The 17,898-nt window shown below is 36.6% G+C and overlaps 1 protein-coding gene and 1 long non-coding RNA gene across 4 annotated transcripts; both read left to right on the top strand.

The window, feature by feature from the left end:
• The first annotated feature begins 175 nt into the window (after positions 1-175).
• LOC110937735 lies at positions 176-2,767 on the top strand. 3 transcript variants are annotated; one of them, XM_022180193.2, is made up of 7 exons: positions 176-281; positions 535-745; positions 1,627-1,721; positions 1,825-1,905; positions 2,025-2,100; positions 2,177-2,309; positions 2,387-2,767. In XM_022180193.2, the coding sequence occupies exons 2-7, from the start codon at positions 565-567 to the stop codon at positions 2,508-2,510; spliced, it is 690 nt and encodes a 229-aa protein (XP_022035885.1). In that variant the 5' UTR covers positions 176-281; positions 535-564; the 3' UTR covers positions 2,511-2,767. The 3 variants fall into 3 exon arrangements, with proteins under 3 accessions (XP_022035885.1, XP_022035882.1, XP_022035883.1); XM_022180190.2 differs by having other exon boundaries at positions 179-281; positions 2,177-2,269; XM_022180191.2 differs by having other exon boundaries at positions 281-380; positions 2,177-2,269.
• A 5,727-nt stretch (positions 2,768-8,494) lies between these two features.
• On the top strand, positions 8,495-10,777 carry LOC110935212. Its single transcript, XR_002588956.2, has 4 exons — positions 8,495-9,120; positions 9,223-9,442; positions 10,062-10,134; positions 10,614-10,777. It is a non-coding gene; the product is annotated as an uncharacterized LOC110935212 (long non-coding RNA).
• Positions 10,778-17,898: the final 7,121 nt, after the last annotated feature.

Consider the following 17,898-nt stretch of genomic DNA (forward strand, 5'->3'; position numbering starts at 1 on the left):
AGTTATTTTACTGGTCGGTGGGCAGGGGCGGATGCACCTTGTATCAAGGGGTAGCCTCCGCTACTGCTTGGTCGGAAAATTTTTGACGTTTTTAGTGTAAATTTTGGAAAAATTTGACGTTTTTTCGATTTCGTTACCGCCTATTTATAAAACGTTCCCGCTTGGTCGGAATACTAAATCCGCCACTGTCGGTGGGTCTCTTTTTCTGGAAGTTTCTATCGCTGTTATATGTTGATCCTCTTTCTTCCCACACAACAAAACCCTGCTTTTGTGTTTCAAAGGCAAGTTCTTCAGCTCCTCAAACTTTTTTTTTCTCAGTGTTATTATCACTTTTCTCTTAATCCACTTGCTTCAATATTAAATTATCACATATAAACCCCGTAAGTTGTATGTTTATGGTTAATCTTTAAAACTTGTGTGAACAGACTCTAATTAAGGATCATGTTTTAGAATTAATGTCTAATGATCAATTTTGCATATGCTTATGAGTTATGGATTATAATTCTACAATAATTGGTTTTTAACTGAATTCAGCTGTAGAATTTGTGAACTGATTGGAGTAAAATGTCTAAATCATTTTGGGGAAAAGATCCGTTTGATGACCCTTTCTTCACTGAGCCATTTGATACCCGTTTCGGGGGGTCGAGAAAGGAGATAACCATTGAGGAATTGGACAACGATGGCCGCGATTCGGTTCCGGACACACAAGTTGCAGTCAGCAAAACACCAGCTCACCAACCTCATGGTACACATTCTCAAAGTTAACTTTATATATTTATTAGACTAGACGGTGTGGGCGTGAAAATCCGGCACGGTAGCCGGTCCACGCCAAGCTAACCACCCCGTGTCCGGCGTGAAGTACGGCGTTGTGGTTGGCGCTTGAGGATATCCACCTGCACGGGGGCAAATGTGTGGGTAGGTGGGTTGATTTTGGGTTGGTTTTGAATGGTTATTTATTTATTTTTTTATAAAAATGCCACTTTCCATGCCCCATCCCACCCCTCCCTTTTTTGCACCACGTCACTTTTCTGACGCGTGTTGACGTGGCGTCCACATGTCGCATAACGACCCTTTTTCAAGCCCCTTCAGACCGTATAGCCTTATAAGTAGCCTTACAAGTGATTATGTGACGCAAAGCGGAAACAAATGAATATGCAGACATATATAATTCTTAAGCAACTTTGATAAGAAAAGAAATAAAGGAATGAATAAACCATTACAAAAAGTGCATTTTATAGGGAGTTTTTTAATTTGGCTGGTTTGCTAAATTTTCAAAACTACAAGTTGACTACAAATTAATGAAATTAAAGCCATAAATATATGTGTATATTGTACTAATCAATGATTTACCTTTTAAGCTAAAATGGAAGTTAACGAAAATTTAAGAAATTGGGGAAATCTTGAGTGATAAAATCGGAGCCTATGGCGGTTTGCCAAATGATCCGGCTCATCGAGATCTATTTGTCCACTAGTCCTTGTAAGAGTTAGGCACTTTTAATTCATCTCATTACTTAGTTTTCTTACACGTTTCTTATAACACTCATCATTTTGACCCGAAATAATATGAGAAAATGACAACCAAACATTTTGAAATTTCGTTTTAATCTTCTATCAAACCATCTATAGATTCCAGTGGCTTTAGCTACCGGAGAGTCGCATATGGTGGTGTCAATGGAGTGTACTACAGTTCTTCTATTGGCCAAAGGACCGGTAGTGATGGGGTATGATCGCCTGAATCTCGCCTTTTAAGTAATCTTTTCATTAAAAAATATTTCTTTGAATATACTTATGCGATTGTAAAATGCAATATTTACGGGTGTACAGACGGTTCTTCTGGAAATCAAAGAAGAAGATAAGACTGTGGGTCAAGCAATGCATACAATCTCTAGAGGAATACAAGAAAAGGTATTGCTTTATTTTTCTAAGATAAATGTAAGATATATATATTTTGTAGCTTTTAAAACCATTTCTTGTTTCTTAAAAATATATATGATTTTATTAATTTTTCATTTGTGCTTGTGAAGGGTCATACATTGACAAAAAGACGCGACCCAAATGGCAAAGAGGATTCCTTGCAAATTTTACATAACCTTAACGAGGGTATGCTTCCTTGTGAAAAGTTTGTTTTCTCTCCTTAATGAGTTGATCGTGACGTTATTTTGTGTAAATTACTTAGATGAACTAGACGGGTTTGAAGAAAATTGGAAAGCCAATGCAGACAAGTATATGCCCGGTTGGAATGACGGGTTCAGTTCTCTTGAGAACTCAGGCAATCGATCATTTAGTTACCATAAACAATTAAAGATCAAGTGATGATGTTTGTAAAGATTTGTTTATAAATTATGATTTATAAGTTTATAACCATAACTATGTGTTGTATTTATAGGGCTCGAGGCTTACGGTCAATTAGGATGGGACGGTCAAGGGGCTTGGGATGGGTGGGCACGGGCCCTGCCTTGGATGGATATGTGGGGAACCGAAGGAGCAATGGTGCCAACTGGCGAACCTGAACCCGAACCCTCTTCTGGTTCATCGGCCACAAGGGTCAAAAAGGTTACGCCTATTGATATCATGTAGTTGAGTTAAAAACAATATATGGTATGTGTATGTGGTTAGACAGGATACCCAAATAGTTGTGCAAGTGTTGGTGTCTTTTTTATGTTATCGGGTCTAGTAAGTATCGACTCTTAGACACATTATAAGTTCTTGTCATATGACATTGGTGTATCATCTTTACTATATAATAAAAGAAACCACTTTAGGGACACTTGTCATCATATTAGGACATCTATTATAGATAATTATTAGAACCCTGTGTATTACACGGGTTGATTAAATGTAATTTTATATATTAAATAATAAAAAATTATATCTTTATGAACCCCGTATATTCTACGGGTTAAGTAAATGTAATTTTATATATCAAATAATAAAAAAAGTTATATCTTTAAAGACCATGTGTATTACACATATTAAATAAATGTAATTTTGTATCCTAAATACTAAAAACGTCGTATCTTTAAAAAACCTGTGTATAATCGGGTTGAATAAATCAACCAAATAATAAAAAATTACATCATTAAAAACCCCGTATATTACACGTGTTGAATAGATCTAAAAAAGAGTTATATCTTTAAAAACCATGTGTGTTACATAGATTAAATAAATGTAATTTTGTATATTAAATACTAAATATGTCGTATCTTAAAAAAACTCATGTGTAGTCGGGTTGAAAAATCTACCAAATAATAAAAAATTATATCCTTAAATCTAATTTTACATAACAAATAATAATAAAAACATTGTCAGCGACCACCAACACCGGAAAATCTTGTAAAAACAAAATAAATAAAAACGGGAAAAAAATAACGCCGAATGAAAAGAAGACGTAAAATCTTTGAATCACGCACGCTCGTTGCTGAGAAATTAAATCGAAACGTAAAACATAGAAAAAAATAACTAAGTCAATCCAGGACCGGCGTGTTGGACGAACTTATCAAACGCAGAAAAATAGATGTGACGCGACGGTCCAATCAAATGGGAAAAAATATACGAAAAAATATGTTGTCAGCGACCACCAACACCGGAAAATTTTGTAAAAACAAAATAAATAAAAACGGGAAAAAATAACGCCGGATGAAAAGAAGACGTAAAATCTTTGAATCACGCGCGCTAGTTGCTGAGAAAGTAAATCGAAACGTAAAATATAGAAAAAAATAACTAAGTCCATCCAGGACCCGCGTGTTGGACGAACTTATCAAACGCAGAAAAATAGATGTGACGCGACGGGCCAATCAAAGGGGAAAAAATGTACGAAAAAAATGTTGAACCTCACACGCATGTTGCGATGCGTTAACTCACAAAATTTAGAACGAAACGAAAAACTTGGAAAAGATGAAAAGTATGGTGGACTAAAATTGAAAATAAAAAAGAGTTGGGATTAAATTGCAAAAGATGAAAAACTTTGGGTTAAAATAAAAAAAAACAAAGGGTTTAAATTGCAAAATTGAAGTTATTTATTAATTTTAGTTAAAGAAAAAGATAAAAATAAGTGATATTTATATATTTATATATTGGTTATTTATTAATATTATTATTAAAAAAATTTATTAAACAAATATAAATAAAAATTTATGGGGTTGAAGGAGAGAATGACACGTGTCTAAAAGATGGTTTCCTTTATTATAGTAGATAGATTATTATTTTAGTTTAATCTTTTCTAATTAATTATAGATAACTCACCTACTTAATATTATTTAGTTTAGAGTTAATTGATCGGATGGTCCCTGTGGTTTCACATTTTTTCACGTTTAGTCCCCAACTTTTTAAAATAGCATGTATGCTCCCTATGGTTTGTCATTTTGTTACTCGGATAGTCCCCCAACATTTACTCTGGGGACTATCCGGGTAACAAAATGACAAACCACAGGGAGCATACATGCTATTTCCAAACTAACTGACATCTACCCAGGGACTATCCGAATAACAAAATGATAAACCATAGGGAGCATACCTGCTATTTTCAAAAGGTGGGGACTAAACGTGAAAAAACTTGAAACCACATGGACCATCCGAGCAATTAACTCTTTAGTTTAATATCTTATGGATAATTAGTATTATTCCATATATAATTTTGCAACTTTTTTGTGCATAACAACTTGTAAATTGTGCTTTATGAGTTTTCCAAAAAAAAGTTGAATTTTTTACTTTTAACCAAAAGGTTTTTTTACCTTTTTTCAATTTTAACCCTACATAATTTGTTTTTTAACTTTAACCCAAAGCTTTTAATTATTTGCAATTTAACTTTACAACTTTTGTCACTTATACTTTTCATTTTTCGCAAATTTTCGTTTTACGTATAGTTCTAAAATTTTCGAGTTAATATGACGCAACGTGCATGTGTGGTTCAATGTTTTTACCTCTATTTTTTCATGTTGACAGGTTCGTCGCAACACACATATCCTAGGTCGAGTCAGTGTTGGTCGTCGATGACGGTTGTGTGACATTAGTACTATTTGACACACCGTTTTACGCCCCGCCGCAACGCGCGGTGTGCTTTGGGGGGTTTTCAAAGAAAAAATGGTTATGTATATGGTTGTCTTAACGTTGGCTTTGGGGGTTTTCCAAAAAAAAATTGTTTTTTTTTTACTTTTCACCCCAAAGTATTTCATAAATTACTTTTAACCCAAAACTATTTGTTTTTTTTTTTTTACTTTCAACCCAAAACTTTTTATCTTTTGTAATCTATTCTCATAACTTTTTGTACTTTCAACTTTGATCCTTTATAACGCGCGGTGTGCTTTGGGGGGTTTTCAAAGAAAAAATAGTTATGTATATGGTTGTCTTAACGTTGGCGTTGGGGGTTTTCCAAAAAAAGTTGATTTTTTTTAATTTTCACCCAAAAGTATTTCATAAATTACTTTTAACCCAAAACTATTTGTTTTTTTTTTACTTTCAACCCAAAACTTTTTATCTTTTGTAATCTATTCTCGTAACTTTTTGTACTTTCAACTTTGATCCTTTATAGTTTTCATTTTCCGCAAATTTTTCGCTTTATTCTTGGTTCTAAATTTTGTGACTTAACACATCGCAACGTGCGTCTTTGGTTTAACGTTTTTATGTTTCGTTCTAAATTTTGCGAGTTAACACGACGCAACGTGCGTGTATGGGTGAACGTTTTTACATTGTCTTTTTTTTCCCCGTTTGACAGGTTTAATATAACGTGCGGGTCCTAGATTGACTTAGTTATAACTAAAGAATCCCCGCCGCATTGCGGCGGGTCGCAATCCTAGTTATATGTATATGTATTGGCTGATCTTATGTGCACTATTTTCGCGTAATATATTACAATATATTTGATGAAGTTATCGAATTTTTAATGTTTGTCTAATTTTTTGAAGACTTATATGTTGATTTATTTTTTTAAGTTCTAGTATATAAAAACTTTTAACAAATATTAACTTCTGTATATAAAATAGTACTGTGATAATGATTTTTTTTAACAAATATTAACTTCTGTATATAAATAGTAGCGTGTTGGGCTGTAAATGAACCGAACGAACACGAACAAGGCCTTGTTCGTGTTTGTTCGTTAAGAAAATAAATGTGTTCATGAACGGTTCATGAACACTTGTCGAATGAGATTTTATGTTTGTGTTCGTTCATTAAGGAAATGAGAGTGTTCACGAACGGTTCACGAATACAAATCAACCAAGAAAGTGCCCAAAATGTTGGATTTTTATGGAACTCTCTAGAAACAAGATACAAGATGTTATGTATGGAATGCTCTAGACTAGGATCCTTTTAGATCTGATCCAAACTAATATAAATAGATGTAAAGGGTCTCATTTGAGAGGCACCCAACATCCTTGTAAACTTTCTACTTGTAACTTTAAGTAATTTATAAAAGAGTAAATTACAAGTTTTGTTCTTTATGTTTATACTAAATTATAGGCGGTGTCCTTTACCTTTAAATTTGACGAGTTTTGTCCTTAACGTTTCAAAATATTGCACGTTATGTCCTTTAGCCCTAACTCAGTCAGATTTTTTTGTTAAATATGGTCATGTGGAAGGCACATGAGGGTATTCTTGTCATTTAACTCTTCAGGGACTATTAAGTAAATAACTTATATCAAGGGACTAAATGTGTAAAAAAATAAAAATTAAGATATTAATTAAAAACCCACTATCTCTTCTCTTCTCTTTCTCTCCCTCTCTCTTCTTCATCTGTACTTTGTATCTTCTTCAATCTCTTCTCCCTCTCTTCTTCAATCCCTAAAAGAACCAGAAGACAAATCTATCTTATGCTACCAGCAATAGGTCTTTACCAAAGATGCCTAATAAGGTCCTTCAAATCTAATTCCTAACCCCATCTAACTAGTCAAACAATACCTACATGATTACGCATAAGTACATAACATAATCAATATGCTTCAACTCACACTTGCAACCAGATTATGTACGTTTTAATCTGTAAACTTAGGCAACTTTAATGCCTTGAATTCAAAAGCAATGTGAGACTAAATTACAACTGAAATTAAAAATTAGGGTTTTGTTATTCTTTCAAATAATTGAATTGAGAGGTAATTTGGGGCAGATAATTGGATACAAAACTTTTGTAGGTAAAATAGGCTGTGAATAAAAACATAATCGAAGGGAAGAAGATCATGTAACACATAGCATTCTAGTGTAGACATATGTTGGAGACTATTGAGCCATAGTCTGACAAATTCATGTTATTTCCTTTTAAGCAGAGATTGGATCTGGGACAATGTAATCCCTAATTGCTTGAGCTCTGAGTGGGTATTCTAAGAGCGAGCATATTTCTTGAAGGAGCTCAACCTTCTAATATCCAGAAATATGAAGTCAATTAAAATCTTTATTCACAATACTAGTTCTAATATAGTTAAGAATTAAAGAGCAATTGCAGGTTTTTTTTATGGTGGCTGTTATAAGTTCTTTGCAAAATCCAACTTTTCAAAGATGTTGACAAGTAAAGACAATCTAATTTTGGCAGGTATGAAATTAACAGTATAGAATTGAAGTGTATGAGGGTAGAGATGTGTCACACCCAATACATATCTTGATCTATCAGTTACGATATTGAAGAGAGAGAGAGAGAGAAGAAGAGAGAGAGAGAGAGTAGAGATGAAGAAGAGAGAGAGAAGAAAGAGTATGGGGTTTTAATTAAGGCTTCTCTTATTCCCACACCCCTAGATCTTATTTTCATATCCCTAGTGTATACGGGCCGTATACAAAATATACGGCCCGTATAGAATGTTTTTGAATAGGAAAATACGCAGAGAATGTTTTTATTTTATTTTATTATATACGGCCCGTATATAGTTATACGAGCCGTATACAAGTGTATACGATTTATAAAAAGTATACGGCTCAATTGATTTATTTATGAGGTTTTTGATGTTTACCAAATGTATACGGGCCGCATAAATGTATACGGGCCGTATAGATTGATGTTTTTCAATTATCACGTTTTTCCCGTAAAAACACCATCAATCAAGGGTTTCTAAACTCTTCATCACCTTTAAACAACGTTGATCGGAACACGCCGCTTAAACCATCATTCTAGGGTTTCTAAACTCTTCATCACCTTTAAACAACGTTGATCGGAACACGCCGCTTAAATCGGAGGACAAGTAGAGTAACGTTACCGATCAGTCCGTTGATAAAGTAACTAATGTAACGCCCCGCGTTTTCATAACTTCCATATTTAGAAACCATTGTTCATATTCTTATTATTTTTTTTTTTGGAAACTTTGTATCCTATTAATCGTCGTTTCGTTTTAAATGTCGAAAAATCTGTCTTTAATCTAATCCGTTATAAAAATGGGTATTTATTCATGGTTTAATTAATTAAATTAATTGATTTTACTATTTAAAAGTTTATTTTTATAATAAACTAGTTAGTCTCGTTAACTTTTAAGGCTAGTAAATGCAAACTAACTTAGTTAATTGTAAAGTTAGTGTTCTTTTTGAAAATAACATAAGTTAACCTAACTAAATTAAACATCAGGGACCGAATGTGCAAATTCTGAAATTATTGATTCAGTTAAAACAAAATAAATAGGACGTGCACAACCCTAGCCGCATACTTTCACTAATCAGTAATCTTTCCCTCCTGCCCTTTTGGTCTTCTCTACTAAACAAGAACCCACACATCAGACTTCATCTTTTCCCTCTCAAATCTCTTTGCCTACAACTTTATCTTCAAGGAAATCAACATTTACCTTCTCTAACTTACACCTGCAAATAAAAGCATCAGGCCTCTCACCTCACAACACACTCACACCTACCCCTTCCGTCCCTCTCGGTTCGTAATCCGACAACCACACCCCAAACCCCCTTTGTTAATCTGTCACATATCAGCGAGGGTAGCGCCGGCAGCGGCTAAACAGACAAAGATGGAACCGACGACTACAATAGCGATGGCTGTGGTTTCGGGGCTCGAGACGGCGGTGACAGAGGCGGTTCAAGTGAGCGACAGAGAGAGATGTGGATGAGAGAGGGAATGACTGCAACTGTGGTGGTGCTCGACAGAACCGTCAGCGACGGTGCCGCCGTGACGGCGGCTGTGGTGCTTCGACTCCGGCGAGACATCTGGTAAACCCTTCACCTTCTTCTTTTATTTCGGTTTCCTTTCTTTTGATCTAATGTAAGATACTGACAATGTTCCGTTTGTTCGGGTTCGGGTTCGGCTTAAAGTTTGATCTCGGCTCAGATTCTCGTGTTCGGTTCACACGGATTCGGGTTCGGTTCAAGAGGCGTGTCGGGGCAGATTGCAGCTCGGGTTACGACTTGATGTTCGGGCTTCGGTTCGGTCGAACCCGGTCAACTGTCGGGTCAAAGCCGGTCAGCACCGATCGAATAGTCAACACGGGTCAAATCCGGTCAACTGACGGGTCGACGATTCCTTCGAGACTTGGTAAAAATTTAAACAATGCGAATCTTATCATTTTCTTTTATGTTTTGAATAAGTATTATTTATGTAAAAACCGAACTCGAATTGATATAGTTAGTAACTAATTACATTTTTTCTTAGCACATCCTTATATACATTGTTTACAAACATTGATTAATCGTTGAATTTTGAGTATTATATTGACAACTTGTATTGTCGGGATCGTCCAAAAACAGAGGAAACTCTGCCCGTTTTTCGTAAAATTCCGTAAATCGAAACGCGTTAATTTTATAAAACAAAACCTTTCGAAGTTCTAATATTTTTATAAATAAAATATACACTATTATTATTATTTTGTGTTAATTAATGGTCGAATCACTAATGAAAACGCATTGGATTCAATTAAATTTTTATAACAGTAATTATAAATGTAAATTTATATAATTAAATTATTTATTTAATTTCTTTTCTTTTTGACAAAACTTCTATAATATTTTTGATAAACTTAGATTAAAATCTTTGTATAAACTTTATATACAAAAAAATATATATACTTAACCATCGACTAGTTATACTCTAAGTTCTACTTCGAATCCTCCGTCATAATTTCCGAATACTCATACACCTTCACTTGCCCATATAGGGTGACATCGGTGTTCCATCATCCTAACCTCACACTCGTCGACACTTGGATAATCGGAAGACTTAGCAATTTTGTGAGTATACTCGATCCCTTTTTCCCCTTTACACTTTGGGATGCAACATGTATGCCTACTCAAAACAACTTTTATGCTTAAACAAAACATACCCTATCTATGAACGTGACATGAAACTATTGTGAATATTTGCTATGCTTGTATGCTCTATGAACGATTTGGAACGTTATATGCTCATTAACTTTGCTAGCCCACCTTAAAATTTATAGCGCTATAGGATTGACGCCCCGCCCGTTATTCTTGTGGGTATTGTTAAGTTAAACTTTACCATCCCGCTAAACTTTTGGGATTAGGCTTGTTATGCGTTGTATTCTTGGGTTTGATCATATTGTACACCAAAAATTGCATTGCTAGTAAATTTATTCATTATGTAACATATTGGATATGAGTTTTTTTTTTATTCTATTATGCTTTGTAAATAAACTTGTATACTCGCATTTGCTTTTGCATTTGAAACTCTATTTTAATACATGTTGCAGGTTAATTGATGAAGTATGGACAAATGATGAAACGAGATTTAGGGTGGACTAGATACACACCTTGTTTAATCTATCTTATATTGTTATGTTTTGTCACGAAACAATGTTGTTATCTTTATTTGAATTTTGTATGACTTTAGTATTGGAAATGAAATTTGAATTTAATTAAATATTGTCACATAGTGTTATGAAGTCTCTTGCAATCTATACACACTTCGTCTCCTCCCGATGTTTCCGCCATCGGTTGGGGTGTGACAACTAACACCTTTGAACAACGTTGATCGGAACACGCCGCTTAAATCGGAGGACAAGTAGAGTAACGTTACCGATTAGTCCGTTGATCAAGTAACTAGCAGAAGAACCCGACACAAACAAGTTCTCCACAGTTTGTTATTCAGATATCTATTCGGTCATCTTTCCAAACTACAACACACGATAACTTTAAACTTTATAGTGTGTGATTTGACCAGGAGGTGATTTGCTACTTTTAATAAGCTGTCATAGTTGTCAAATTCGATTTCAACAAATCTTTTCCTTTTCCTTCAATTTCTAGAACATTCTCCGTAACATGAAGACGTGTCGGGTTCTTCTACTAGTGGTATTTTAATGAAGTATTGAAGATTGAATGTGCAAACCCAACCGTTTTTTACTACGGAAACGGTGGCTATGCGAAACACAAACCCCAACCGTTTTTTACTACGGAAACGGTGGCTATGCGAAATACAAACCGCAACCGTTTTTTACTACGGAAACGGTGGCTATGCGAAATACAAACCGCAATCTTCTGTGACTATGGGAAACACAAGTTTTCTTTTTGAGCTTGATGGATGTCCGTTATCTCAGTTGAGGCGGGCATTGTTTAAATCTCAATATAAGTAGATGTTACGTGTAACTTCATTAAACCAAGAACAAATCCTATTTCGAAACACATGTTTTCGTATCAACGTTGTTTATCACCCTGTGTGAGCATTGGAAACCCGACAAACAGTCTTGACAACTGTGACAGCTTATCTATCTGTGTGTGTCACATCCATCCTGTTATAGCAATCGATATGATTAATTTTACAGATTTTTTTCTAATTAGCGTTGTTAACTACCAAAAGAATGCATACACAAATAGTTCTAGTGGACGAAGCAAAGAGACCGTTGTGTATATGAATCACGTTTTTTTCTAATTAGCGTTGTTAACTACCTAGAAATTGATATGGTGAGTTGGTAATCAAAATCAAGATGTCAGACAACGTGCCTTTCGAGATCCAAGAGGAAATAATCAAATGGCTTCCAGTAAATCACTGATTCGATTCCGACCAGTCTCCAAATCATGGAAAGCCGTTGTTGTTATTGTGCCTATCTCGGTTGTTCAGTACTTTCGTGATAATAAAACAAGCAGACATTGATTTTGCCAATATTGAAGGAAAGAATCTGGCCATAAGCGTTGTGGAATCTCAGCGTTAGTCGAATGTAAGTGGATCGGGTTCTGCTAGTCATTCGGAATGTTTCGAAAACTCTCCTATATCAACATACTCTTCTCCAGACGCTTAGTTGTTACGAATGACAACTTGAGGGGTCTAGTTAACTTTCAGATTCAGATTCAGGAAGCAGATGATTGGAGCGCAGGAATCAATGCAAAAACCTCACCCTCAAAATCAACCAGAAACCAAAGGAAAAAGGGCAGATAATGGCTGATGGTTCTTCGTTGAGGAAACAGGTGATGAACTTGTGCTGTAGAAACCGGTGATGAATTTGTGTATCTAAATCAGGTTCTCTGCCTTAGATCGGTCATTCCTTGTGATACATGAACGTTGTATTCTTTTCTCTTTCAGAAATTCCATTGTTTAAATCAGAATCAGGTTCTCAAAACAAGGATCGTTCTAATAGATTAAAGAGAATAAACCAATTTTTACCATTTTTTACCCATAGTATACGGGCCGTATAACAATATACGACCCGTATACATCGTTCGTATACATTGTATACGACCGGTAAAAATTTTTTTTACCGAGAGTATACGGCCGTATAAAACGTATACAGCCCGTATACATAGGGTAAAAACCTCTGTAATCTTTATATAGTGTGTGATTTGACCGGTTGTATTAAGTTATCTCCGTAACATGAAGAGAAATCAATTGTATTTTTTTAGTTGCTTCTCTTGTTAAGTTTCTGAACCAACCGAAATCCATAAATTCCAACAGTTTCTTTGTTTTTACACAACTGAAGGTTCAGTGCACGAAAAGTTTCTTACGAACGATATGTATCAGGAAGCTCAGTATCAACAACTTGTGAGTGGGAATATGGCTATGAATATGTGTCGGGTTCTGCTAGTTATTCGGAATGTTTCGAATCAACACAGAAGACGTGTCGGGTTCTACTAGTTATTCGGAATGTTTCGAATCATAACAGAAGACGGATGCGGTTTGCATATTCAATCTTCGTTGCTTCATTAAAATTACACCCTGTGTGAGCATTGGTGTCACACCCCGATTTCCACGTGTATCACCGGTGGGCCCGGTGGGGGATTACCGTGACGTAGTTGGCAACAATATAGTCAAACCACACAATTATATGCATGCACAGTGAAAGCATAAAGATAAATATAATTCAACCATTGATTGTAATATCGAATGCATCACAAATAGTCGAATGGTATCCACAGGGGGATCAAAATAATAAAAAGTATTGTTCAACAGACAAGGCATCAAGAGCTTGCGAGACTCTCTAAGACGCTAAGGAGCTATAGCCAGCCGATTTCGTTTAGTACCTGCATTTAATCTTTTTGGGAAAATACGTCAGTTTACACTGGTAAATACATTCAACCAACACTTTTGTAAAATGTTTATTAAAATTGATTTTAATGCACAAGGCACAAACTCTTTTATAACTTGGGAGAATTATTTAATATTATAATCTTGTGAACGGATTACATGTTCCTTTTGCGTTCGGTAGCCCGGATCTAGTCCGGGTTAAAGATCAATAGACACACCACATAACATATAACACCGTGGCGGGTAACCAACGGCTATGCCTTTATAATTATGGACATAATGCCGGGTGTACGCCTGCACCCGAATGTCAAGGTCGTGGCCATTTCGTAAAATGCTGCCAAGGATATACAAAGCCTCGGGTACGTCAAAGGGTCACTCAGAGGTATAATTAAACATGTTGACACAGTTAACCCCTGCAGCTTGTAATCTCTCACTCTCTTCCGCGTTTCGCTTCCGTACGATCCATGATTTATTCGTTTGAAGGTACGAGCATCGTTTAGGGTTACTATACAGAATACTTACCCTTGGTTGACATTTATAACCCTCGAATTTACATACTTTCAAGGTTTGTCAACTTTAATCCTTTATTTAATATTAAATGCCACGTGTAAACTCAAGACACGTGTCAATACATTATTGGACACAAAATTTTGAGGTGTTACATCCTCACCCCCTTAGAATAAATCTCGACCCGAGATTTACTCAAACAAATAAGGATATTTCTCTTTCATCGTGGATTCAACTTCCCACGTGAATTCGGGACCTCTCCGGGCATCCCATTTAACCTTGACTATAGGTACATGCTTTCTTCGAAGCTTTTTCACCTGTCGGTCTTCAATCGACAAAGGCTTCTCCACAAACTTCAAGCTCTCATCTATATGCACATCTGTGTGTGGGATCACCAATGATTCATCAGCGAAGCACTTCTTTAGATTGCATGTCACACCCCCAAAATCCACCTGCGGAGTATCACCGCTTGGGAGCGTGACTGACCAGGATCAAGCCACCAATCATATTGAACATGTAATTAATATTAAGTGAAATAAATGTAAACCATCCATCCAATACGATAGGTGTTCAAAACATAACCATAGTTTCAAAATGTAGCGGAAGCATAGTAAATAATCCAACAATAGTTAATAGTTTTAATGTCATAATAGTTCAACGTAGAAACCACGATCCTTGTCCACAACGACCCGCTTCTCCAGTGCAAGCTCCAAGTACCTAACGATCTGCAAGGCATGTAACAGAATGATCAACAAACTAGTTGAGCGAGTTCACAGTAAGTAAGTGCGTAACAGTAAGTAACGGGTGGCTCTACTGGGCCAATAACAAGTTATACAGGTGGGGGCTTCCCATGTTAAGTGACCACTAGACTATTCGTATCAACTACTCGTATCATCCCTGTTCTTCGTCCGAGAACAGTAGCGCGTATGGGGTGTGCGTAGGTTTTACGCACGTATCCTTCACAACCGAGGATAGAAGTAAGTAATGCGTACACGTAGGTTTTACGTGCGTGCCTGACATCCGAGGCAGTAATTGGCATATGACCACGTAGGTGTTATCCTAACCTACGGAACTGTCCTGACATCCGAGGACCATGGTGCACGTATCCTTCACAACCGAGGATAGAAGTAAGTAATGCGTACACGTAGGTTTTACGTGCGTGCCTGACATCCGAGGCAGTAATTGGCATATGACCACGTAGGTGTTATCCTAACCTACGGAACCGTCCTGACATCCGAGGACCATGGTAGGTGATAGTCTAGGAAAGCATATATACGTTCTTAGTCAATGGTAATCTTTATCCCATTCCCACGACCCGGGAATCCCATGCCTTAGTAGGAGTGTGAACTCACCTTGGTTTGCTCGGTATGTTATTGCTTCTAGGGTTTATAAATCTCTAAGTCCGTTATACTCGACCTAGGATATATTGCACACGATTCGATGTAAGTATTTTACGTTCAATTACGTTTACAACTCGTTGGTGTTCAACCAGTAACATACGGTAACGTATCATGCAGCATCATTCAGTAACACGTAACATCATAATCAGACAGTATCACACAGTCGTATATAGCAGTAAACAGCAGCATGCAGAATCATATAGTTACCTTCAGTATCGTACGCTTATATACATATCGAATCATACATCACGTAATCAATTCATCGTATTCACATAATTCATGCGCGATAGGAGGAACATGTAGTTAACATACTTCACCAAGTTAACAGGATTTACGCACTAGCAATTGTTCACATTTACTGAGTTAACATCTTTACAGTCATAATGGAGTTAACATGTTTAACTTAACTTTCAATCTAGCGTAGTTTATCAATAACACCCTCTACAGTTTCCCAGACAATCAGTTGACGTAGTTTGCACATATTTAACGAAATGCACCTACCCAGTTACATCCTACCCAGTTAAATCTCTTAACATGAAATCATAGTTCATATCAGGCCATAATGTATTAAAACTCGGTCAAAAGATAAAGGGGGGGGGGGCTTCCCTACTAGAAAGTCGGATTAGGGGACATGGCACTAAACTCAGACATGTGGGAGGCACTAAACTCGGACATCAATAAGATGGATTAAACTCGGACCTTACATGGTTAAGCAAACTCGGACTCCCCATCTACTTCAAGAACTCGGACTAGTGGGCTCTTTAAACTCGGACCAATGTGGCTTCTTTAAACTCGGACCATAGGAGTTCTTTATACTCGGACATATGTGTTGCTTAATAAACTCGGATAGAACTAGGACCTTAACTTCGGACTTCATGTTTTAATTAAACTCGGACCATAGTACACATCTTAAACTCGGTCCACACTCATTCAACAAACTCGGACCTTGGATGTTATAGCAATAAACTCAGGCAAAACATGGAGTGATGAAACTCGGACCAAGCAAGGATCATAAAGTCGGACTAGGTGTCATCACATAATAAACTCAGACATGCTAGCTTCAAGAAACTCAGACTATTATACACGTTACAAACTCAGACAATACATCAATCATACGTTCAATGTGATCATAACAGTTACGTTTCGTATATTCAGCAGTCACGTTCTTGGTTTCAAAACCCTAATTTCACACATTCTCCTTGTGCAGAAACAGAATCAATCATCAACAGTTTAAACATATCATGCCTCTAGATCATCATGCAATTGAATTCATATTATTCTTATTCATTTCTCAACAAATCAGGCTAAATCTATAAGCAGAGAATATCAAATGAGAACTAGGGTTTAGCATGAATGAAGCAATCAACAATTAACAAAAACCAATGATTAACGATTACCTTGAATGATTCTAGAGAAATGTGAAATCAAAAGTGATGAATCTCTTGGTGATGATAATTGCTAGAGAAAGTGAAATACGTGCCTTGGTTTCTTGTGTGAGAATGATTAGTGAATGATTAGGGAAGGAGATTAGGGTTTTAAGTTGTTGAAGTTTCACTATTCGTACAAAACACCCTAAGGAATTATCTATCACATATTTCATGCACAAGTTCTACAATTTACAGTTTCACCACCTCATTTAAGTATTTGTCGAATCATTCACAAGTAATACATGACCATGCATAATCACACAATACACTTCATTATATTTAAAACACATACAATACCGTAGCAATTAATTGTGAAATAGAAATCTTGGAAATTCGAGTTGTCACATTATCCCCAACTTAAAAGAAATTTCGTCCCGAAATTTGGTACGCACTCACTGAGGAAGCTAGGTAAGTTATATCGTTCATTGGTTTTTTTTTCCTGGGGTGTCACATCATCCCCACGTTGATTTGGAATTTCGTCCCGAAATTTAGTAGTAGTAGCTTCAGCCTCAGTAGTGGTTGCATTGGTTTCGAATAACTGGGGTACTTTTCTGTCATCTGGTCTTCGCGTTCCCAGGTGCACTCTGGGCCACGTCGGGAGTTCCAACGAACTCGAACAAGAGAGATTCTCTTGTGTTTGAGGACCTTAACATCCCGGTCCGTGATTTCAATTGGCTCCTCGACGAACTGCAACCGCTCGTCGATAGTGAGTTCCTTAAAAGGAACTATGAGGGTCTCATCTGATAGACATTTCTTCAGATTCGACACGTGAAATACATTGTGAACTGCACCGAGTTCAGCTGGTAGTTTCAGTCTGCAGGCTACTTGGCCTATTCTTTCAGTGATTTCGAACGGTCCAACATACCGTGGATTGAGCTTGCCTCGTTTACCAAATCTAACCACACCCCTTTCAGGGTGAAACTGTGAGTAAAACCCGGTCCCCGACCTAAAATTCCAATGGCTTCCTACGCTTATCTGCGTAGCTTTTCTGGCGATCGCGAGTTGCCGCCCTACGTTGCCGTATCTGTGCAATTCGTTCGGTAGCATCAACTACCATTTCTGGGCCTGCAATCTAACTATCCCCCACCTCTGCCCAACCGAGAGGTGACCGGCATTTACGTCCGTACAATGCCTCGAATGGAGCGGTTTGAATGCTGGTGTGATAACTGCTATTATACGAAAACTCCAC

This window comes from Helianthus annuus, chromosome 4 (assembly GCF_002127325.2).
Source record: "Helianthus annuus cultivar XRQ/B chromosome 4, HanXRQr2.0-SUNRISE, whole genome shotgun sequence".
Taxonomy (NCBI): domain Eukaryota; kingdom Viridiplantae; phylum Streptophyta; class Magnoliopsida; order Asterales; family Asteraceae; genus Helianthus; species Helianthus annuus.

What these genes read in the sequence shown, in the direction of transcription:
- LOC110937735 (XM_022180190.2), top strand. Translation starts at nt 565, where the DNA reads ATGTCTAAATCATTTTGGGGAAAAGATCCGTTTGATGACCCTTTCTTC. An exon ending in ACCAGCTCACCAACCTCATG is followed by an intron (nt 746 to 1,626) that starts GTACACATTCTC and finishes AACCATCTATAG; the next exon opens with ATTCCAGTGGCTTTAGCTAC. An exon ending in TTTACATAACCTTAACGAGG is followed by an intron (nt 2,101 to 2,176) that starts GTATGCTTCCTT and finishes TAAATTACTTAG; the next exon opens with ATGAACTAGACGGGTTTGAA.